This window comes from Gracilinanus agilis, chromosome 6 (genome assembly GCF_016433145.1).
Source record: "Gracilinanus agilis isolate LMUSP501 chromosome 6, AgileGrace, whole genome shotgun sequence".
NCBI classification, from domain to species: Eukaryota; Metazoa; Chordata; class Mammalia; order Didelphimorphia; family Didelphidae; genus Gracilinanus; species Gracilinanus agilis.
In genome coordinates, this window is record NC_058135.1 from 164,772,896 (window position 1) to 164,798,500 (window position 25,605).

At 33.0% G+C, this 25,605-nt stretch overlaps 1 protein-coding gene across 19 annotated transcripts in view; it reads right to left on the reverse strand.

The window, feature by feature from the left end:
* The window catches only part of FIP1L1 (factor interacting with PAPOLA and CPSF1), a 100,278-nt gene that overhangs the window by 36,178 nt on the left and 38,495 nt on the right, over window positions 1–25,605 (reverse strand). For 10 of the 19 annotated variants that reach the window (XM_044681268.1, XM_044681263.1, XM_044681253.1 and 7 more), the window contains 3 exons: window positions 20,140–20,233; window positions 17,144–17,300; window positions 1,643–1,669 (listed from right to left, as the gene is read on the reverse strand). In XM_044681268.1, the coding sequence (XP_044537203.1) occupies window positions 1,643–1,669; window positions 17,144–17,300; window positions 20,140–20,233 (278 nt within the window). The remainder of the gene's footprint in view (window positions 1–1,642; window positions 1,670–17,143; window positions 17,301–20,139; window positions 20,234–25,605) is intronic. The other 9 variants (XM_044681261.1, XM_044681266.1, XM_044681254.1 and 6 more) reach the window with 1 other exon arrangement.

Consider the following 25,605-nt stretch of genomic DNA (forward strand, 5'->3'; position numbering starts at 1 on the left):
TAAAGCGCTTAAGGCTGATAGCACAATCCCAAGGAACTAATTTATTTAAAAAAAAAAAAAAAAAAAAAGGCAAAGCACTTAAATGTAGCTTTTAATTTAGTTTAGAAAGACATCTGTACCACTATAGCATTTCTCATGGTATATATTTTTATTTACAGTACCTAAATGAAAATCACAGGAGTAACAGTGCCTTGAGTGCTCAACTAGTCTAAATTCCCAATTTCTGACAAGACTACATTGTATCATTTCCATAAAAAAGAAAACTTTTTAATGATTTTAAAAAAAGGAGGATCCTTAATCTTCTGTGGTAACCCACCTCAATTTTAACAAAGCCCACTCTTAGGAAATGTTACATATTAAATTTCTCATGTTAGCTTTGGACGACTTCCTCTTAGACTATTCTTAATGGAATAAGGCTATAGGCAGTTATTTTCTCTCTAATGATCCTACAGGTGAAGATTATTAAGGCTTTTTTTGCCCTTCTCTTAGAGGTTAAGATAGCTCAATTCTTTTAACCTTTCTTTGAAGGATTGATTTAAATATTTTTTGTGACTCTCCTTCAAATCTTCTCAAGTTCACCATGTTCTTTACTGTCCTATCTTTTGGGGACCCATAATTAATGTATTAATGTAAAATGCTGAATATACTGGAAGTACCTCATTCTTATTTATATATTCTTTGATACTACGTTTTAAAACTACCATGACATACCAAAGATTTATATATTCCTTGTAATCCACTATGATATTCTGCCATACTTATAAAATAGTCAAGTCATTCTCTATCCCTATGCCTGTATAATATTAAAGCACTTACTCTTACTAAACTTCATTCTCAGCCTGTTATTGATTCTCCCATTTATCAAGGTCAATTTGAAATTTAGTTCCACCCTTCAAAGTACTGGTTACCCTCCCACTATTCCACTCCTTTTGACTTTTAAATAAACTTAACAAACATGCTCACTGTTCCCATTATCAAGGCCACTGACGAAATTTTTTTTTTAAAAGAAAGACAAAAACAAACAAAAAAACCCACCAACAACTCTGGGGTCAAGGACCAAACCCTGTAGATCATACTCTTCCAACACTGATCAACTGATAGTCACTGAATACAACTATCCAACCAGTTGAGTATCCATCTAATAGTTGTGTGGCTGAGACCATATTATCCCAGTATATAGTTGAGTATGCCAGTGGGATAAAAATAAGAATCCGTAGAAAGGTAAAGATAAGATTACATTTGTTTCTTTCTTTAGGTTTACAAAGCCAGTTACTTTGTTACAGAAGAAAATTATGTTAATCTGAGAAGACTTGTTCTTAATAGAATCATACTATTTATTTCTGAATCATCCCTTTCCTTCAAGGTTTTTATGAATTGATTTGGTGATGATTTTAACAGATTCCTTTCACCTAAAGAACAGTTGTTGCTATGTAAATGGGTAAGACAAGTGGTAAGAGAAAACTAAATGTAGTTTTCTGAATCAGGACTGGAATGAAGCAAAGGCAGAGCTGAAAATAGGACCTTGAAATCTCAATAGCCTATTCCATATGCTAACAACATCACCACTGTCCCTCCTGTAACTACATGCGTGAAATTTCATGTTTATTAACAATGATGTAGAAAACATGAAAAAAAGTTTTACCTGGAGGTGGTACAGTTATTGGAATACCTAAAAAACAAGTGATGAAATTTAATATAGTAATTGGATTTCATTACCTGGTACGTATTTAATGCCATCACCAAAACAAACTTTGAAATAAAAACCCCTGGCCTCTCATTTTCCTGGCTTCATTCACTCAAAAGAATCATGAGCCATGCTTTTTGATCATTCTCCATCTTGAGTAAAAGTAACAATACTAGAGAATAATATCCAACTTTCCTGATGAAACCCAATCTAATAACTTGATATTACATAGTTTCCCACCAATCTGTAAAACTGCAAATGAAGATTTAGAGATAATTTAAAAAGCACACTCGTGCATACATATATCAAACCCAATGAAATTAGCCCAACTAAATATCAGGTCCCAAGTTGACCCTTCACATATTTCCACAACAGCTCCATTAATACATTTTGACACTTTAACAAGAAGATAATAAGCTCTTTTTGTAGCCTTGATGAGATACAAAATACAACTTTGAAGAAGAGATCTAGCACTCATTTTCAAAAATTTCAATATAATTTGGGATACTCAATGAGCAATCAGTAATACATTTTATTATAGTTAATGGGAGAAGGATTGAAAATATGACATTTTACTGGTGGGGAGAAAGATCTATAAACATAGAAGCAATCCAGAACACCTGAAGAAAAAGATGCTCAATTTATTGCTATAGACTTCAGTGAATAATATCTTGGTACATTTTCTAACTCACATTAGTACATAATTTGTAAATTTTGAGGAGTAGCAGTGTTTCAGTAACAACACTTTTAGCTTAAGGTATTCTGGTTTGAGGACAAAAGCACATCCTCAAAGAAAATATTACTACTTTACATCAGCCAAGTATTATCAAGACACTAATGATGAAATTATTTATTTACACTTACTAAGCATTCAAAATGAACTGAATATTTAAGACAAAAGTACAAAAAAAATTAACTTGGTATGCCATAAATGTTTTATCTTAGAGAAAAAAGATGCTGAGATTAAAAAGAAAATGAAAACAATTTTTGAATCATTAAAAATTTAAATTTAAAAAGACTCATTGACAAAAATGTTAACATTTCCTAAATCCTGATTGAATGATGCAAATTTTTCTTAATTCAAAAATTCAATCCATAAATTGCATATGCATTATGAACACTTTTGAATACTGTTTCCGTTGAAAACATCTGCTTATAATTTCTTTAAAATTTTTTCAGATGTGCAAGTTACCAGAGTAAAAATTTTTAAATGTCTTTAAAAAACTGAATTTAAAGTGGAGACCATAGCACCTGCCCCACTCATGCATTAAAAAAATCCTAAAAATGCAAACCTGAATAGAATTTAAAAAAAATTCTAAGGCAGAAACTGTAGTTTTTTGGATTATTAGTACTAAATAAATTCTGTTGGACACATCTACATTTGTTAATGCCAATTCCCATTAATCTATGGCTCATTTTTTTTTTTGCTGTTTTTCAGATGACTAAATTGAAAAAACAGCACAAACACAAATATGACTCCCATGGAAACCAAAATAAATGATTAGGAAAGGTAGGGGGTAGGTTATATTTTGCTAATCAATGCCATCTAATTTTCTACCACTAAATCCTGTGTGATATAGAAAGCAAGGCTGGCCTTAATGTGAGAAGTTCTGAATCTGCTATATCTTTACTTTGTAACACTTGGGCAGGCTAATCAATCTGGACCTTGGTTTCCTCATCTTTCAAAGAGATTCAACTAGAATGATCCATAAATTCCCTCATATATCTAGCTCCTATAATCCTACTTAACTGTCACATTTTGGCATATAATGGGTTCTATGTTTTTGAAAAAAAGGGCCTAGTGATGTACTGCATGTTACAGTCCAAGGAACAAACTAGCTAAATTTAAAGAGTCTTAATATCAACAGGGTTATCACCCTATCCATATTCCAAAAGCCTTATCTACCAGTTCCAGGTCATATCTCTTCCATCATTGTACTATATGTAAAAGACTATATTTATTCTTACTGTCAACTCTAACTATGTGCTAGAGAATCCTTTGGCCTATCATAGCTTCTGGTCATTTTACCTTCCACAGGCCTCACCCCAGTCATAAAGCAACTTTGACTCTACAGCTAACCAGTTTAACCACACACACAGGGTCTTTTACCCTCAAGTTCTTTACTACCTTTCTGTATTGCTGCTCTAACCTAGACAAATTGCAATAGAGCCTTCTCTGTTCCTATTCATGTGCTACTGAAAATGATAGCTGAGGAAATTAAACCTTGGTGACTGGGTCTACTAAAATATGTTACTCACAACTGAGCCCTCACCTCTGCATAGAAATCTTTCTATTCTTCCCTAATTAACTTCCTCCACAGTAGTTATTCCAGTCATTCTCTTTCTTCAAGTTTCTGGAAATCCCCTCTGTCTCATCCTAGGAGAAGATCACAGAGAAAACAGGTTTTCCTCTGAGCTCCCTTCTTCTATCCAATTGTATACCTGGAAATCTCTCATCATTCTCATTTATTACCTTTCCTCTAGGCTACAAAAAGCTAGACTTTCTTGCCAAGGGCACCACTCATTTTGCATGTAATTCTAAACTGTTATTTTATATTCCAAGGAGCCCTTTTATTTATTTTCTCTAATTCTTTCCAATAGACAATCTCTCCCTATTTTCCTATTGGTTCTTTTCCTGCCCCATGCGAATGAGACCAGATCTCCAGAACCCATTAAAAAACTCCTTCAGATTAAATTACTCTTCTATTCCCAACCAAGCTAGATTTGTCTCCAATTCTTTTTCTGCTCACTCATTTCTTGACCTCTTGAAAACCTCTATTTTTGACTGTTCTCTTTCCAAATTACTCTTAACAATTAAATCTGATGATCTATTCTTAGTCTTCATCCTTTCTGACACTGTGCACCTCTTGATATACCATCCCCAAATACTTTCTTCCTGAAGATTTTCTGAAATGAAAAACTTCAGGTTTTTGTTAAATCAGTATCCATATCTTCTTCCACTCTGCAAACCCTTTCCTTGAAAGCTCATCATTTCCCATGGGTTCAAGTCTCTCTCCCTCAATTCTTACCCACCCCCCCCATTTTAAGTTCATAGTTTTGCCCTGAGCCTTAGTTATCATAGCAATCAATATCACTACCAACATTTGTTGGTATAATGGGGGTTTCAAACACAATGTGTCATACCACCCTCCCACCCTTCTCTCTTATTAAAATTTACCTATTTCTGTCAAACAAAGCCATTTCTCTTAGTTATTTTACATATTTGATTCTTCTGAGTTATCCGCTTCCTTTTACTCCCTCATTTCATATAAAGCTGTCAATTCCTGCTGATGCTACCCCAAAACATCTCAAATCCATCCCCAATCAGGGCATAGCGTCATGACTACCTCAGTTTATCATTAACTTATACTGATAAAAACTTGCAAACCACCCTCCAAATAGGTCTGCCTTAAGTCTCTCACCCTTTTAATGATAACTCCACACAGTTGCTAAGGAGTTCTAAAGGGCAGATTTGACCATTTCTTTTCATAAGAAATTTCAGTGATTTCCTATTACAAATACGTTCAATTATCCTATTTATACAGATGACTTTTAGATCTATAGCTCCAACTCCACACCAACTAAGCTCTATTTCTACTTCACTACTTTTTTGCTTACTGGGCATTTCCAAATTGATATTCACAGAACAGACCCTTCAAATTTGATATGTTCAAAATGGAACTGATTGTACTTCTCCTTAATCACATGCCTCCAAATATGCAATTTCCAAAATTCTCTTTCTGTTAAAGTCACCACAGAGTCCTTCTAATCATAAAGCTTCATTTTATGGAGGCCATCTCTTTTAATCAGTTGCTAAGACTTGTTGATTCCACTTATAAAAGCCTGTTTTGCATCTGTCCCCTTTTCATGCTTACAGCCACTACCCTAATTCAGGCCATCACCTCTTGTATGGATCATTCCAATCCCCTCCTAAGTATAGACTTTTATTATCCAAGGCTTTCCCTTCTTTAGTCTATTTCCACATTATTGCCAAAATAGTTTCCCTAAAACACAAGTCTCACCATCTCATTGCTTAAGATCTTTCAGTAAAATGTCAATGGCTTCCAGATAAAAAACAAATAGTTGAATCTAGCATTTAAAGTCTACCACAATCTGTAAATAAACTACCTTTCTGGGCTTACTTCATTCATATCACTTCTCCTTCCCACTTCCCGTGAAATATGTTCTAAGTGAAATAGCTTTCTTACTGTTCCCCAAACTTGAAATTCCACCTCCTGTTACTATGACTTTGCATAGGCTACTCCCCACAAGTAGGATACACTCCTTCCCTTATCCTATTTCTTGGAATCTTCAGCTTCTTAGCATTTTCCAACTTCTCCAGTTTTGGTATCATGTCATTTCCTATGAAAAGATATTACTGATCCTCATAGTTTTTTAGTGTTTTCTCCATCCTCTAATAACCACGACTATATCTATAAGTTTAATATTCTATAATGATTCCCCCTCCCATCATTTAACTTATGCAAGCTCCATGAAAACTGCAACTCTTTTATTCCTTTTGACCTTGTATCTCCAACACTCAGTATAGTCTTAAATATGGCAAGTGATTAATAAATGCTTGGGAGATTAGCTAAAGGGGAAAGGATTTTTCTACAACTCATGAAAACATGAATGGGTTGTTATCTACACTGAAGGAAGAAGTAACCATACCAATGATATCATAGATTACTGAATTACTAACAAAATTAATTTTCTTTAGATCTGTTGTCTTATATTCTTTTAGGCATATATATGTATGCACACACACACACACACACACACACACACACGCGCGCGCGCGCACGCGTGCATATATGAAGGGTAGCTAAATGATTCATTGGATAGAGTGCTGAGCCTGGAATGAAGAAGACTTGTTCAAATCAAAGCTCAAACATTTATTAGCTATGCAAACCTGAGCAAGTTATTTAACCCTGTTTGCTTCAGTTTATTCATCTATAAAATAAGCTGGAAAAGAAAACTGCAAACAATTCCAGTATCCTTGCAAGAAAGCCCCAAATGGGATCACAATGAGTCAGACCCAACTGAAACAACAACAAAATATTTATTTATATGTGTGTATTATAATTTCATTGCTACATAGGCCTGTGGTTTTCACAAAATAAACCAGCCAATCATGCTATTTTAATATCAAACAAGTTTCATTTATATTAGTGATTTCATTAAAATGACCAAGAAATCACTTTCTAGCCTTATACTTTTTTCAACTTTATTACATATTTCTTCACTCTAAATACCTCTGAGTCCATCCAAATTAGCATTACTGCTTACTCCTCATAAATGATTCTCTTATCTTTCCCTAGGCTCCATAACTGTAATTTATTGTACTCAATACTACCTCTTAGAAGCCCTAATTTATTCAAAGCTCAGCTCAAACACTATAATTTAGAAGATATATTCCCTGACTGTTCTTTATAACCAGAGTTCTACTAGTCCTGTCCTCCCTCTCTCACTACCTTGTGTTATATGTACATGATATTTCTCCCAAGGAAGTTAAGTCCCTTGAAAGCAGAGATTGCTTCATTTTTGCCTTTGTATTTTCATGCCTAGCATACCACTCAGAACCCAGATGTTTAATAAATGCTTCTTGAATGATTTCCAGAAAATTTAAAATGTAAATTATAACAGAAAAAAATTGTGATATAACAGATCTAATAGATTAAGAATGAAGTTATAATTAGTTATTTCTACTAATGGTTTTGCTACAAATAATAAAAATTGGAATTATTGGGGAATGATAGCAAGAATCTGGAAGGGATCTAATCAAATACAGGCTTTTTAAATACAATTAGGGACATTGAATAAAAAACAAATTCCTTAGCTAGTCACTCAAAGCCTCCTATATACCTTTGAAACATTATTATGCTTCTTCACATATTCTTTTCTCTAGCTAAGTTAGATAATTTATTATTTCATAATCTTTTCCTATTCTTTAAGACTTCTGCATGTGCATTTGCTGTCCTGATCAAACTATTGCACAAAAACAGATATGAAAACCCATCTTGTTCAATTCCCTCACTATCACCAAGGAGCAAAGCACAGATCTGAAAAGGGACTTGCTCTAGTTCATGCTGGCTTTCCTGGCTTTCCTACCTTTCCTTTCCCAACTCAGTGTAGTTCATTTCATCCTAAAGCCTTCTAAGTGAAAAAATTAATCTTAAGCATCCGACTTTAGAAACTAAAATATTGTGAGTTGATATTTTGATCTCTGTTTATAAGAAGCAGTACCTCTGACTAGGTTATAATCACTTCATTTACACAAGCCAATTTCTCAAAAAATGTCAATTAGAAGGGAGGGAAAAGAATGTCAACGGTGGCTGTCTTTGAACCTATCAAATATATAATTTCTTGATCTCCCCAATTAAAAATAAGCATTTTCTTGAAGTAAAAAATTTTGATACCCAAGCATATCTATATTTTACAAGTAGTAAGAAAAACTTATACATATGTGATAAAGTAGTAATATTCAGGTCGTAAAACATAAACATTTAAATGGAAAATAGCAAAAGTTCTCATGATTGCTATGTAAAATTGTGGTACAGTAAGAAAAAGGAAGTCCTGCTTTACTTAGAATCACTGTTTTGTTTCCTTAGGTTCTAGTACTCAACAGAAGAGTTGAAGAAACAGACATATTCTGTCTATGGAGAAGACTAATCCTGCCTGATTTTTTTATATTTGTAATTTCAGTGCTTAGTCCAGTATTGGCACAGAGTAGGTAGTTAAATATTTATTGATTGATATGGGTATCTTACTTACTTAGAAACTCTTTTGTGTATCTGGGCAAAAAGCAATTAATTTTCTTCATGTCCTTAAATGGAGAAATGGTTTTATTCATTTATATCATCTTTGGAAACTCTCAAAATACAGAACAAAGGTTTTAGGTTTCCTGGCTCAACAATGCTAGCAAGTGACTTTTAAGGAAAAATTCCCTAAAGTATAAACTATAGCATAGTAAAATTTCATTGATTACACTGAGAGAAGTAGATTTAGCATTATGTAGATACTGGAATTTTTAAATTTAAGTCTTAAAACTGGCATCACTAAACTCAGGAAGCTTGAAGCCAAATAGCTCACATGGTAGCTCTACTCTGAGGTTTTGGCATGGAATAAAAGTAGATTTTCAAAGGCTATGTTAATAAACCAAAAATTTCCAAAGGTTCTATGCTAGAATTCCTCCTAGTATGGGTTGGAGACTGACTATATGCTTGTTATTTGGGAGTGAGAATAAGCAAACTAAGAGTGTATCATTAACACAATACTTGTCACCTGCTGACTTTTGGGGTGAGGGGGAAAGGTGTCATAGTAACTCATGAAAAGTTTTAGTTAAGACATAGAAGGAATATCCACATTGATGACATCACTACTTCCTAAGAAATGCAAGTAAAAAGGATCAGAGTGCATGTGTTGAAATCATAGTCCATGAGTTGGGGGTAGAAGAATAAAAGTTGCTAAAGTTCTTTTTAAGGGGAAAAGCCCCCATGTTTTCTTTTCTAATTCTCAAAATAAGTAGTGTTCTTTACACAATGAATGCTAATGAATACTAATGAATCATCTTCACAATCCTTATAGTCCTATTCTTTGGTCAAAATGAATCAGAACTTCTGAATGAATCTGAAAGATACACTTCGTATGGTTAGTAACATCTTACAAGATCTAGGATTTTAATTTATGTTCTACCTACTACAGGACATTATGTAAGCTATCTTATATGGCTAAAATATTTTATTTTCCTTTGTCATCAATACCTTCAACACCTGAAACTCAATGGCACTATTATGATGAATAGCACTTAAACTTGATCATATACTATAAAGGGAAAGTTTTACTGATCTCAAAAAAGCCTTTTTCAAAAAAGTCAAGACTAGTCATTTGAACTCTACTTTTACAAATAATATTTTTTTGAACTGATCTGAAAATCACTTCCCAATAATTGCTTTCCTCCGTACCTTGTGATATTTTTCAATTACAATACACACATTTTCAATTTCAATACACATAAGCCACATCTAAGCATACATCTATGTTAAAGAACTTAGAAATGAGGAATAAAATGCACTGTTTTATAATTTGAGAAATAACACTTCAATTTTCTTGCATTATTTTTAAAAAGTAGAAAAAAATAAATTAGAAAAAAGTTTAACATAGTACAGTATAATTTATAAGATATAGGTATGCTTTTGCAATGAACACTGACAACTATCTTTTAAGTGCTTTTCTTACATAGTTCCCCCAAATAACGATAGAAAATAATTTTAATTGTATATCTATAGATTCTAACATATTAAAGACTTTAAATCCTATAATTATGTTTTTTAAAATTACCTAAAGAGTAATCAAAAATATTTTCTTGAATTCTATCTACCATCTTGATATTTCAACAGAAATTCTCTTTAGAAGAGATCTCTTCCATATAATCACGTCATATTAAATAGGGTCACTGATATGAAGACCAAAACATTTAAATGTTGAAATTAAAGACATCTACAGTCCTAGGAAAGTAATTCCTTTGGTTAAAAAAGAGAGAGAAATCACAGAAGGAAAACTTCTACACTGGTATTCAAAACCAACACCAGAAGACTTCTAAACTAATGAAACCATGTTTTTTTTTTTTTTAAATCACAGTTTTCAATTACCAGTATATGCCAATTATAACAGGTAACAAATGCAGCTTCTTATAAATAATACATTAAAGTTTCAAGGAAAACAGTGATATTATTTCTTTAAAAAAAATTTTTTTTAAACCCTCATCTTCCATCTTGGAGTCAATACTCTGTATTGGCTCCAAGGGAGAAGAGTGGTAAGGGCTAGGCAATGGGGGTTAAGTGACTTGCCCAGGGTCACACAGCTGGGAAGTGTCTAAGGCCATATTTGAACCTAGGACCTCCTGTTTCTAGGCCTGGTTCTCAATCCACTGAGCTACCCAGCTGCCCCCAGTGATATTATATCTGAGTTTGTTAAGAAAAGACAATGTAAGAAAAATATGAAAAAAAAAAACCATCAGAGCATATATATATATATATAATCCTTATCTTCCATCTTAGAATCAATAGTGGATATTGGTTCTAAGGCAGAAGATTGCTAAGGGCTAGGCAATGGGGGTTGAATGACTTGCCCAGGGTCACACACATAGGAAGTGCTTGAAGCCAAATTTGAATCCAGGACCTCTTGTTTTTAGACCTGGTTCTCAATCCACTGAGCCACCCAACTGCTCCCAGAGCATCTATTTTTAAAAAGGTTTCAAAAAGAGTTTTTATATATAAAATACATGAAATTCTCAGTTATAAAGTATCAGCTAATATGTGGTATGAACAGCAGTTTTGTCTCTTCTATTGAGACCAACAAAGATGGCAGATTCCATTTTACTAACAACTTTCAAGCAGAATTTGCAACACAATTAAAAACAGCCAAAGCCCCAGCCTTCTAACTTACATTGAGTTTTTTTTAGAAACATAGGATGTTAAAAAGTAGACTTTATGATCAAGAGCATTAAATAAGTCAGTCTATTAAATAAAAAGTTGAAAACGAACAAGCAGTCACTTGAATATACATTTTGCATCTATACCTTGTTTCAAGAAATGAATGTCATGAATAAATGTAAAATGTAAAACATTTCCACTAAATTAAGAAAACAAAATCAAATTACATATCTTGATTCAATTATTTCTTTCAGGAAACAGTACATGTAGCAGAACAAGGTGCTGCTATGGTCCTAATGGGCCAATTATACAAACCTTGTATTAAAAAAAAAAAAAAAAAGATCAGTAATGGCTTAACCTAGACTGCTTCCCAAACTCCATTTTAACCATGAAGATAAAGTGACATCACAACAAATATCTTGATGTTTTAAAATATGAATTCCATGACTACAAAGTAGATTTTACATCTAAGAGAGTAGGCACTGGCATAAATTATGCTTTGGTCAAAAACGCCAAGATCCAACAATTAGATTTCTTCCTTGGGTAAATTAAATACAAACAAACTTGAGTTTCTGAGTATTTTTCTTTTGTCCTTACCCTGACTTTAATCACCCCACTTTCTACATATCTAGTGTATTTTTATAAAAATCCAAGCTTTAAAATTTTGTTTGAAAAAATTTTTCAGAAAAAGAAGTCTGTTAATGCTTTAAAACCAAAAAATGGACTATTTGCCTGCAGAAACCTACACTGAATCAAGATGATCCAGAAAAGATGCCTGCAGAAATCTACACTGAATCAAGACAATCTAAAATGAACTTTGGGGTGCAACTAATTGAACTTGAGAGGATTGAAAACAATTATTTGAATTGTAAACTTTTATGCCAAAGGGGATTGCACCCTAATTGGCTTTTTGTCAATGTGCCTAGCAAAACATTGGTTTGCTCTCTATCTCTTCTACTTACCTCTTATCTCTAACTATTGCAGTTAGAACTTTAGGGGTACAAGAAGATTATGTCAATTGATCAACTGGGGAGACCAGTCTCCCAAATGATCACAGGGGGGATTGTGATAATTGGGTTAAGTCTACACTGTCCATCTTTAGATTTAATCACCAAAGGTGAGAGCACCTCTAATTCTGGGAGGTCCGTAACATGTGCTAGAGTGGATGACGAATCGGAATCAACTGTCTGCCCCCTAGGCAGTACTATGAGAAGTGTCTACTGTGATTGGACATGCAAATTAGGAGGGAGGCACTTCAGGAAGTGATGCATAAGTGACCCCTTTAAAAAGAGGGAGATGAGTGAGTGAGGGGTCTTCATCTGAAGAGGGCTTCTGGTCATGGACCTTTTCTGGTTCATGGAGGAGTATTGGAACACTGAGATCCCAGTGAGACTGCTTTAAATATCTTCTTTGAATTCCACGTGGCGAGTTTAAAGACTGACTGAATCTTCCTGAACTTCTTTTAGTGACTCTGTGAATGAAATTTGGTCCATTCACCTCCGGACCTCTGGCCCTCTAACTCTTGGCTGAGGATTAAGTTCTACCTGGATTAATTTGAGGATTGTAATAAATTACCTACTGGGTTAGATTCTTATTTCCTTACTTCCTCTCTTCTTAATTGTAAATAAACTTTCATAAGTCAATTTTGACTTGAGATTATTCTTAATTGAGGATTGATAATAGTTCAATCCTCTGGTGACCATCTTTTAATATATTTAACCCCAAAACGCCTTTTTCCCCCTTACACTAGTCTATAACATTCCAAGGAAGAAATTTTTTTATTCACCATGAGATGAAACATTTTTAACTTCAAACGTTATTTACTATTTGGTAAAACTTTAATTGTTACACAATTTACTGATTCTCTCAAATAACTATTTTCCTCCTTCTCCTCTCTACTTTAGTTTTAAAGAAGTGAATCACAAAACAAAACAAAAAAAGCTTTTAAGGGTTTTATTCAAAAGCAACTTCCAGAGCATGTACTGTGGGGGCAATAAATATTTAACTTAAGTTTCTATATCTATATGACTATGCAATAAAGTGGAATGTTCAAAATTATGAATATAAGGCACCGTAAGATCCTGAAAAAACCCCCTTCAATTCTGCTCAGCATACTTAAGGGAGGAAAATATACTAGTAATTCAAGACATCTTTTTAAGAGTTAAAACAAAAGAGTACTACTTAATAAAAATAATCCATTCCACAAACATCATAGTTAAAGTTTAACTTATTATTTTATCCTGCCAATACAATGATGGCCAACTAAATCAAATGATGTTCTATAAAAGAACATACTATCAACTGCACTGTCATAACTACCATATGTTTACTCAATTTCTAATCCTGACATAAGAGATTTTGGTTTAGGGATAAAGGTCCCATTTATTCTTGCTCCCTTAATTTTACTGCCAGATTCCCAATCACTGCTTACTTTTCTTGACAAGTTCTTCGTTTCTCTTTCCGCCTTCCTTCTCAGGTCACATTGTTATAATTATTGGTCTGAGAGATATGTAGGGATGTTGGGTATTGTTGGTCAAATGGAATAAAGGCTACTCAGAGGGAATATAGAAACAGAACCATGTGCAATATTAAACATCAATTTGTTTGACCATTCAGAAGCAATTTCATCTGTTTATGCATTCATTTGTAGATCTTTGAGAAAGGATCATTATGACCTACAAATTATGTTTTTGTTGTTTAAGAATGATACTTTATGATATATGTTTAGTTTTATTAAAAATTGTCTGATACATGTATTAGTGTCAATGACCAAAAAAGCAAAACTGGAACATAAAACTGATTCTTAAAGAATGCTTTTGCATCACTTTTCTCTTTGCTTTTGCATTTGATAAATTTTTAAAGGAGGTACAGTGTAGTCTTTTAATGCTTCAATTGCAACCTGCAGTTCTCTGGGTATTCCAATTTTGAAAGACTAGTAGGAAATAGACTTAAAACTGAAAGGTATTGTTAATATCATCTAGTGTGCACTTCAATTTTACAGATGGGGAACTGGAGGCCCAGAAAGGTTAAATAATTTGCCTGAGGTCACAATACAGTACAGAGGCAGAGCTGGGATATGAGCTTAGTTCTTCTGACTCCAAATTCAGCCCACATCCCACTGTATCATGATGACCCTGCCCCTCCAACAGATCCTACAGAGTAGAGTGAATATATATGTGGCTCCTTTGATGAAGAATGTCAAAAATTTCACCTGAGTCATAACTGTACTATAGCTCTTTAGATATATAAGGGTAACTCTCAATTACTTATGTTAATAAAATCTAGTAGTTTAGATAACCTAAAATTATATACACTTAGTTTTGAACTACATTATACATTTCTCTGTATAATATTTACACTTAAGTATACTTGAAGTTATCTTAGTAAAGCATAAAGTGGTACTAAAAGTACATATTAATAAATACTGAGTGTAAAAAAAGAGGGAGATTGTTAGGGAGCTTTTTGTATTGTAATTTAAAAAAATTCACAACAGACATAAATGAAAGTTGACAGTACAGAAAAATGATGTATAACAGTATTAGGTGACTTCTGTGAGTTGGCATCCTATTTACACTAGAAGAGTAGGTCCAAGCAGCCATATGGAGGTTGGGAAAGCAATATTAAGGATTCTTGTGCTTTTGGCAAATAATGCCATACTCTTATCTTATAGAGACCCTGAGCACTGTACACCATAGGATGAGCACATCTCTTACAAGGGGTGAATTGTACCACCACCTACTTTCTCTTACAAACAACCAATAGCAAAGAGAAAAAAAACAGTAAGCTAAGATAATATAGGTGCAACCTATGGCAGGAGTGCCAAATGCTCTTTAAATAAACCTTTTATTCTCATGTGCAATTTAGGCATTTTAAATAAAGGATGTCCACCACAAAAGTCTTAATGAATATACTTATTCTTACTCTTAACTCTTCTAAATTAAAAAATTACTTCTAAAAGTAGTTTAAAGTTTTAAAGCCAAACCAATATAACAAGTTAACCAGTTTATGACTTATTTATACCATTGTGGCTTCCTTTTGTCATTTCACCAATTTTTAGTATATCCAAGAGGTCAAAGTCATGGGTTAACTATCTTTATTAGGTAGTCTTCAATTGATGAATGAGTTATGTTCCAAAAGTTCACTTTAAGCTAGTTATCTGAAAGGAGCATTTTCTCTTATAAATGGTATTATAATGTCAGGAAGAAAAAGAAAATTTATAGACATGCAACTGACATGAGGCAAAATTAAAGTTCATTTCTGTCATCTATTCACCCTCTAGTGCCTGTTTCCCAGATTGTTGGTAAGTCTATTTTGGCATTCCACTCAAGTCTGCCTTACTGTCCAAAGTTACTTACCTCTTCCCCTACCCTATAAAATTCCTATTCTTCACTGAAATTGCTTTTATCTAGGTGTTTGGAAGAGAGCAATCTAAACTAATTCAAGATGATGAAGGGATGATTAGAGGGTTACATGTAATATTCTTAGAAGTATTTATAAATTTAGAAATGTTTGCTAGTTCCAAAGACACTTTAATATGATGGGATTTCAAAAAGGATGAATGAAACAGTTTAAACAATGAAAAGAGTATATTTTAAGGTAGGACTTATACATAAACAAGTCACCATTGCCACCATGGTCAAGTCCTCTAAAATGATTCCGCTTTTCATAACTGTTTCCCTTTTTTTACTTCTAAATCCACCATAGTTTCTTTAAAATTCCCATAAAAAAAAAACAACAAAACAAGAAAACTGGTCTTGTCCAGCAGAGGTGTAGCACTTTAGAAAGCTGGAACATCCATTTGTACATATAGGCCATTTCTTTATGCTGAATTTTAGATCACCCTGGGTAGTTCTTCAATAAAGAGAAAGTCACTCATATTTGATAATATTGAAAAAAAAACCTCACAAAATACTTTCAGCAAAGACTGGTAGTTTCATCTTTGTAATATGAAGTGCAGTATACAATTAAATAAGCATTACTATATAATCATTACCACCTCCCTTAACATGAAAAACAGGGTTAAGGAAGGAAGTAAATCTTTTACTGTCTCAATTCTGTTCCTTGTTAGTAGCTTTAATCAGATGTTTGTTGGATAATATATATACGCTGGGAGTAAGGATAGAGTTACTCAATTATTTGTGTATTTCAATTTTCTGTTTTATTCTTGATGCCCATTGCCATAATCAAGAAAAGACCTGAATATATTGAAAAAAGAACATCTTTTTGCTATTCAATTTAAAAAAATTTTGATAAATTAGTAGAAGCCCCACAATTAAATGAATATGTAATAAAAAAGGAGAAACAAATCCTAATATTTTATGACTTCTATAAACAGAATGTAATCTTTTTTCCCAGATTATAAAAATGTCTCTAAAAAAGACTTTTAAAACTTTAAAAGTATATCTTATTGTTCATTAAATAAACAATTTTTATATATGATACAGGATTAAATGTATTGGGGGTAACTTAAATTTACAATTACATATATTTTCTAATTATATTGTTTTCTCTTTTAGCATACTATATAATGTTGCTTTAGAAACAACATGATACTTTTGCATGTGTGTACATAAGGATCAGTATGATACCAGGAAGGGAAAGTTGACATATGCCAGCCAAGTCACTCAAATTCTCAATGGCCAAAGCAACTCTTTAATACCTTAAGTTATAGCTGAGTTGTCAATCTGAATCTCTGCAGGGAGTTTCCAAATCAATAGGGTTCCCCTAAACTGATTAAGTCATAGGTTAGTGCTCAGACCTCCGAAAATGTGTGTATAATAGATACATACACACATAAATGTATATCTCTCTCTATTATACATTACATATATATACAAGCATAAACACATGGGTGTACATGTGTGTTTGTTAGGCCTTCATTAAAGCAACTTCACATGTATCATGTGTTGTACCATTATCTAAGTCACTATTGAAATAATGGTACATTTTACATTCTCCCTGGAAGAAACAAAAGAAGCACTTTCATAATGCTTTTCTTTTCAAAAGAGTTAGGTATATTACTTACCTGGTGGGGGAATCAGAGGTGGAGCAGTGCTGACAGTTGGAGGAGGAGGAAGAAATGGAGGTGGTGGGAGGTGAGTAGGAGGAGCTCCTGGAGGGAAAAATGGAGGTGGTTTGCTAAAATTGTTGTCTACTTCAGCAGCAGATCGCTCGGAAAGAACCTATAGGAATTAAGAACATTTGGACATACCTATGTAATTCATGTTTTCTAAAGATTAATTGTAATTAAAGTTTTACTTATTCTAGAAAGGAATGGAAAAAAGATAACTGAATATTGTGTAAAGTTGAGGGTAGAGACAGTTTTGGAACCAAGCTTAAAATATTCAGGTTAAAATTTTTAATAATTCTATAGATACCCGAAGCAAACACATATGCAAAGACAACTTTCATTATTGGGTTCCACTAAGCTAAAAAATAAGTCAAATGGCATGTGTTATCTATTTAAAAAATTATAAATATAAAAGGGAGAGATCATGTGATACATTGGTACCACATAAATACTAAAGGTGATAAGCACCAACTTATATGCTTATATTTACTGAACAGAATGGGTTCAGGAAAAACATAGATCATTCTGCATCCCTAACAATATTCAATATCCAACAAAATGTGAACTCCTCCAGTAGAAGGCAAACTTGTAGAAGGCATGAACTGTTTTCTCTTTGAATGCATAAAATAGTGACTGAGGTTAAAGTAGGATATTAATAAATACTGAGAAGGAAGAAAAGAAAAGAATAAGCATTTTATAGTGCCTACTATGTGCAACTAAGTGCATTACACATATCTCATTTGATCCTCATAACAACCCTGCGACGCAGGTGTTTTCATTATCTTCATAATGCTTCATCATTTGAGGAAACTGAAGCAGAGAGGTTAAGTATCTTGCCTAAGGTCACACAGCTACTAAATGTCTGTGGCTGGATTTGAACTCAAGTCATCCTGTCTCTAGGCCCAGAATTTTCTCCCATTTTCCTACCAACTGTACAATTAGTAGAAGTCACAAAGTTACTCATTCCAAGTCAGATTCCTAGTAATACACATTTAACTGTGGGTTAATCAATGTATAGGAATTAAAAAAATTTCTTTTTTTGAAAACATGGACAAGTCTCACTTGTCTGACTTGCAATAAGGACTAACTTGTATGTACATTCAGAGATCACCCTAGACTAGTGCTATCAAAATTGCTGAGCAACCCACAAAACTCCCCAATGCACTGAACTAGATTAAAATGTAATTGGAAGATGCTTAAACAAGACAAAAATAAAATACAATAGATGTTAATTGTGATTTTCCAAGTCAATATGTGGCTCACAGGGATCTGTTTCTATTTTAAGTTTGATACCACTAATCTAGAACTCTCTCATTTTTTTGCAGATGAAGAAACTGAGGTTCTGAGATATACGAAATGTGTCTAATGTCCCAGAGACAAACTCAGAATTGAGAACGAGGCCCCAGTCTTCTGGCTCCAAATGAGTGAAAATATATTTATTCATTTTAAACCCTCACTTGCTATGTTAGCAATTCTAAGACAGAAGGTAATAAGAGCTAAGCAAAGGAAATTAAAGGACTCAGGTAGGGCAAAAATAAAATGTAGATCCTTCTGAATCCAGGACTGACCCTCTATTCATGGTGCCACCTAGCTGTCCCTATGAAAATGTATTTATAAATACTGTGCATGGAATCAAAATACAAATTCTTGTCCTTAAAGAAAATATGTTCAATATTACAGATCTAATGTTAATCTTATTGTGCAACACTTATTTTAAAAATTAGAGAGCCAGGCATGGCTGTTAAAGTACTGAGTCTTTTCAAAGATTGTCATTATTTTATATGATTTCTTTTTTTAAAAGTATAAGATATGTATATATACTGCAAATGAAATACCAAATGGTACTTGCCATCTATGTAGTTGAAAAGATTACTTTACAATCAATATTCCTTTAAAGAAGGAAAACTTATTCTATAGGAGATCATCATCTCAGAATCTGTAACTATTGTTAGCCTTACACAGTTTCTACAAAATACTTTGTTGCATTTTCATTATCAGGGCAACTAAGTGATACAGTACAAAGAGAGTAAACCTGGAGTCAGGAAGACCCAAGTTAAAATCTTCTCTCAGGTACTTATTGTACTACCCTGGACAAGTCATTTAACCTGTCTGCCTCAGTCTCATTTGTAAAATGGGGCAGTAATAATACCTATCTCCTAGAGTTGTAAGGATGAAATTATATATTTGTAAAGCTCTTTGCAAACCTTAAATCTCTATGTAAATGCTCAGTGTTCAAGCATACACATACAAACATGCCTGTTTAGAAATAACTATTGATCTGATTACTTGATCTTATTGCATACTTGATTTTATCACATACATAACCTAAATTTATTTGCTGGTGATAGTGAAATGGATCATATGGGATACTGTATATTCTAGTCAAGCACAGACTTAGAATACTTTTGGTCTACTTTAGAGCAGTCAAATCTGCTTAGAACTACCAGGGTCTTGGTTAAAAAAACTTTCACACATTCAGAGGAAGGACTGCAGGAGAGGAAACATATAAGAAAAACAACTGCTTGAACGCATGGGTCGGGGTGGACGTGATTGAGGGTGTGGACTCGAAACTACCACACCAATGCAACCACCAACAATTTGGAAATAGGTCTTGATCAAGGACACATGACAAAACTAGTGGAAATGTGCATCGGCCATGGGTGGGGGGAGTGCGGGGGGGGGGGAAGTAGGAGCATGAATCATGTAACCATGTTAAAAATGAATATTAATAAATGTTTAAATTTAAAAAAAAACTTTCAGATCCTTTTCAAAACTTCCAATAATAAATAATCAAGTCAAGAAGTTCATATCACTTTAATGATGGGGGCTACATCTTATATTCCTAATATCTCACACAATTCCTTTGAACCTAAAAGATATATGATTTATCTTTCTCATGATGAGAAATAATCTGTTGCATAGGAAAAGTATAAAATTTGAAAATACTCAACCTGGATATTGCTATTTTCATTTGCCCGCCGTCTTCCTTCTACTCGGCTGATAGTGATAGTCTGACCAATTACATCTATTGTGCCAGATAATCTCCTGTAATAGAAGTCATATTAATTCAGCATCACAACTCAAGACTATTTCTAAGAACTATATTTAAAATAAAATGGAAAAACAAGCCTACTTAAGATCCTTTAGCACTTCAGCATAAGATTATATTATAGTATTAGTCCAAATATACTCCACATCCTTAAAAGAAGAACTTTTGAGGGAAGATACTTACAAGGTACAAAATAACACTGATTACATGCTTTACTTGGGTTTTAGATAAGCTGGTCTGAGGAATAAATGTAGCCTATACTCAGATCAATATAGTACTTACTTGAGGAAACCATTATTTACTGAAATGAGTGACATTTGCTAACTGCCTGTTTTATGATATTGTTATGCTTCTTAACAAAAAAAGTTAAAAAAAAAAGTTAATCAATGAATCTTCACCCTCTAAAACTGATCGCAACATTAAAATAATGTTATAGGAATACTACAAAAGCCAGGAAATTAAGTTAAAACTGTAAAACTGATTCATAACTGAATATGTTAAACTAGGTAGATAAAAGAAATAAATGAAAATGCTTATTAGTAACGAGGGGCCATTATATACTGCAGCACATGTTTCCAGTATAGACTTTTAGAATATTATGAAGATTAATTGAAACATTTCAATTAATGCCTTTTTAAATGTAAGAAAAAATATATTTTAATATAAGAAAAATATTTTAAAATGAATATTTTTTGAGTTAAAAGCACAAAAATAAATAATTAGGAAGCCAATTTTCTACTCTTGAAAATTTGAGGCTTTAGAAATTAAAACTAAAACTTTTAATGTCAATTTTCTCTCCTTTAGAACTACAGGAAGTCATAAAACCATATGGCAACAATGTAACAGTAAAATAAAAATCCAAATACTTCATATAGAAAGCTTTCAAAAATGTGGAAAATATTCACAGTAAAAAAACTACAAAGTTGCTATTTGCTGAGGTTTACAATATATTAGGTTTGTTCAATCATGTCCTACTCTTTGTGACCTGATTTGAGGTTTTCTTGACAAAGAGGAGAGAGGCTTGCCATTTTCCTCTTCAGATCATTTGACAGAGGAAGAAACTGTGGCAAACAGGGTTAAGTTAACTCACCCAGGGTCATACAACTAGTAAGGCCAGATTCACACTTAGGAAAATGAGTCTTTTTGACATCAGACCCAGTACTTTATCTGCTGTGCCCCACTAGCTGTCAATATAGTAGGTAGTTTATATCAACTTCTTTAAAGAAAAAAAGTCTTTTGAATTTGAATCTGAATTCATGGAAGAAATATCTTATCTATAATACTGCACTATAGAATCTTTATGTAAACTTTCAAGTTAAAGACAAAACATAAAAGGTATACTACTTTAAGGAAGAAAATTAAAATAACTATTAATGGAGAACAAAATTTCACTGTATTCTGCTGAACTAAATACCTAGTACTAAAATGTACTAAGTACTAGTAATTAGTACTAAGTATTCTTTTATAAGTGTATAAAACTCCCAGTTATAAATTTAATAATATATCTATGTAAAAATACAATAATATATAAACTAGATAACAAAAAGTTGTAATAAACAAATAACATGCAATTTGCCCCACCAAGTATTTATTTCTCTTGAATCCACCCACTGATTGAACTATAAATTTGGGAACTTCAGTTAGTGAAACCATAAACAGCAGTCAAAAAAGATAAGAAGCAGCCTAAGAAAATCCTAAAATTTCCATTATCCGAAGCTCTATTTAGCATCCTCCCCATCCTTTAAAATCCCAAATTCTTTGTTCTTCAAAGGTTCCTTAGTCTCTGGCTTTTCTTACTACCCAAATAATGGCAACACGTCTTCCAAGCTTGCCCTTCTGAGCAATGTTCACAGCCATTATGTCAAAAATCTCTCTCCTTCCAAAACAAATGGTTCCTGAACAAAAGTACTGAGCAGAAATTAACGTGATTTAATTGATTCCCACTAAGGGAAGACAGGCTAAACAATTATTAACATTTCCTTGGCTAAAATACTAATAAAATCAAAATAAATTCTTAATTGGTTGAATACTATTTATGAAATAAAATCTTGGGCAGGAAAGGTAGCTCTAAGAATAAAAGTACAGAGAAAATTTGCCTGCACAGAACATTAGGGGCTCTCATTCTAATAAGCAAGAGCCCAATGTATAATCCAAAAAAGGCTTGTGTTTATAGGGAAAGCAAAAATTAACATTCTATCCCCCAAAATGTCTCCATATATGTACTGTAATAAAGTTTGGAAATATATATAGCTACCTGGGGAGAAAGGGCAGAAAAATTTGGGAACTGAAAAAAAATATGTATTTTAGGTAATTGGGTCCTGGGACCCAGTTTGGGAACTGGGGACCACTGCATATAATATGTGTCAAGAAAAAAGTTAACTAGTTCACTTTTAAAGAGTTCAAAACTAAAATACAAAGACATCTTTCCTTTATAGCTTCAAACTTTCATTTAAAGTCTGAACTGATTTTTAATCCTAGCATCAAATTAACTTTTAATTTGGGCACCCATTAGGATGTAGCTTTAAGGTCTCTTTTAAAATCAGAATTTTAATCATCATTTTCTTTTACCATAAATCAGAATCATCAAATGTTTCTGTTTCAAGGTTATTAAATTGGAGACAAAGAAATAATATTTATTAATCAGCTAACATGTATAATGAGGTATACCTTCAATCATACCCTTTTAAAAACTGAGTAAAGTAACAGATGGAGATCATTTCTATCTAATATCTGAGATTCATTTCTATCTGCAGTTTTCTCTAGTTATGTTGTCTGTGATATGTGATAATTATTCTATGACTTTTTCTATATACACAGAGAGAATACTTTTCTCCATAATGTAACAAATTTAAAAATAGGTTGATGACTTTATGACTTTATCAAGCAACAGTCAGAAAACAAAACACACATAAACTAAAATTTTAAGTTTTAAAAGGCTGTCATCAGGTAATATGATATAGAACCCAAAGTTTTCCAAGGCATTTCATACCACTACCCCATAACATCCAATAATCATGACAGTACAGTATTTAGTTAAATCTGTCACATCACTCTACAGAATTTCCAAATTTTCCAAACCACAAAATGAAAACAAAAATTTTATAGCATAATTATTACTAAAGACATCATTCCCCCTCCAAATAACCAAACATAAAGTTGAATGCCTTTTCCATGCTTAAAGGAGGATATTATTTTAGAGAATATTATGGTAATACAGTTGACAATACATTATTTTAAAAGCCTCAGTTAAAAGAAACAGAAACTGAAGATTATAGTAAACATATTTAAGAACCTATTATTCAAAAGTGAACTTGGAAGATAATGATCCCAAATATTAATCCTAGAATCAGAAAATTAGGACATTGTCTTTTGTAGTCTTCTCTTTATAAAGAAAAGAAAGAAGAATCCCAGAAACATTAAGTAACTTGTCTGGAGTCATAGCTAGTTGGAAGACAAAGCTAGGACCAAAAACTCTCATCTCTTGGCTTAAAGACTTTTTTCTATAACATCAAAGAATCACTAAAAAAGTTCCAATTTTAAAAATTCATATAAAAAGCATCTTTTTTTTTTTGCTGGCAATAATAATGGTGTTGGCTGATACAGATTACGAGTAAGGAATATAAATTGAAAGACCCCCTACTACTCCTAACTTGTGAATGATGAAGATTTATAAAGGAATCTATTCTCTCCTGTCCAGGCCTTCTTGGAATCTTGGATTTGTTTTTCTACAGTAATTCTGTGAATGCCTGGTAATGCCATTAGTGAAACATTAAAAGAGCTAGATTCAAGCATTTATACTCTAGATCTTTAATTTCACTGGTTTAGCCACCTCCCCATGGGAGGGGGAAAAAACCCTCTACCAATGCAGATTTGCAATTGTTTTAGTTTTAGAGAATTGCCTTAGGAACTGAGATGTTAGAGAAGTGTCTTGTTTGGAGGTCACAGTTACAGTATATATTAGAAATAGGTTGTTAATCCATGTTTTCTTGATTTTGAGGCCAGCTCGCCAACTACTATACCACACTGTTTCTCTAATATGCTCATCATATACAATTTGGTTTTTACTGCATGAATTAAGATTCAGTACTGTATAGTGCATTTATAAATAAGAAGGACCTGTGCTTCTATTAGAATAAGGAACTCTCAAATTGTCAGCTCCTTCTACCAATAGAGATGACACCTCTTCTACACTTAAAGAACTTACCCAACATAACACAATCACTGTCAGAGGTGGTCTTCCTGACTCCAAGCCTAGAACTAGTTATGCTGCCTCTGTAGCTAATATATATCAAGAAAAAAACAACTAGTTAACTTTTAGATTTCAAAGCTAAAGGATCAAGAACTTTCATTTAATAGCTTAAAACAGCAAAAAACAAAACTGAAAACATTTACTGTAAATGTTTATGATTTCATAAATCAGATGCTTTACCTACAAGGGTTGAACTTAAATACTTAAAAGTGACATTTCTTGGTAGAAATACATTGTCACATTTGAGAGTGTTGGCTACATTCATGAAAAAGGAAACTTGTTTTCTCCTAGTGAAAATCTCTAATGAAAGCTAAACTTGAATATACTCAAGAACCTAACTCTGGATATACAAAAACTGGAAAATCTTTGAATGTGGACACTATCATTCTTTCACCCTTCTCCTGAATTAGGACCTCTTTATTCTCTGTAATACAATGTCTTTCTTTTTAAGAGTATCCCTTTCTTAGAGGGAAAAAAAAGTATAAAATTTGGAGAGGCAACACAGTATAGCACCCCCAACTCCAATAAAACACTGGTCTTGACTGATTCCCAAGACTTGCTTCAGGTCACAGTACATGGGACTTAATGAAAACCTCTTTGAACCTCAGTTTCCTCATTTTTAAAATGAGGAGTTTGGAGAGATCTCTGTGTCAGTCCTCAAAAGATAAGCAGCCAAAGGCTACAAATGGTTTTCAAAAAAATCACAAACCATTAACAATAACATGACAGAATGCTCCAAATTACTAATAAGGTGAGAAATGCAAAAAAAAATACTATTTGCACACCCTACAAATGGGTAAAGATAATAAAAAAATGAGAAGAGTAAATGTTAGTGAGGCTGTGGGAAGATAGGCATAAGTGCATTCTTGGGGAGCTGTGAATTAGCACAATAATTTTTTAGAGTAATTTGAGATTATGCAAATCAAATGACTAAAATGCTCATATCCTTTGACTTAGAAATTCCATCATTGCACTTACACACTAGGGAGGCAAATCATTGATAAAAAGAAAGTCCCCACATACACCAAAATATTTAAAAAAGAGCTTTTTGTGATAGCAAACAATTGGAAACAAAAACAGATGCCCACTGATTGGGGAATGGCTAAATAAACTGTGGCA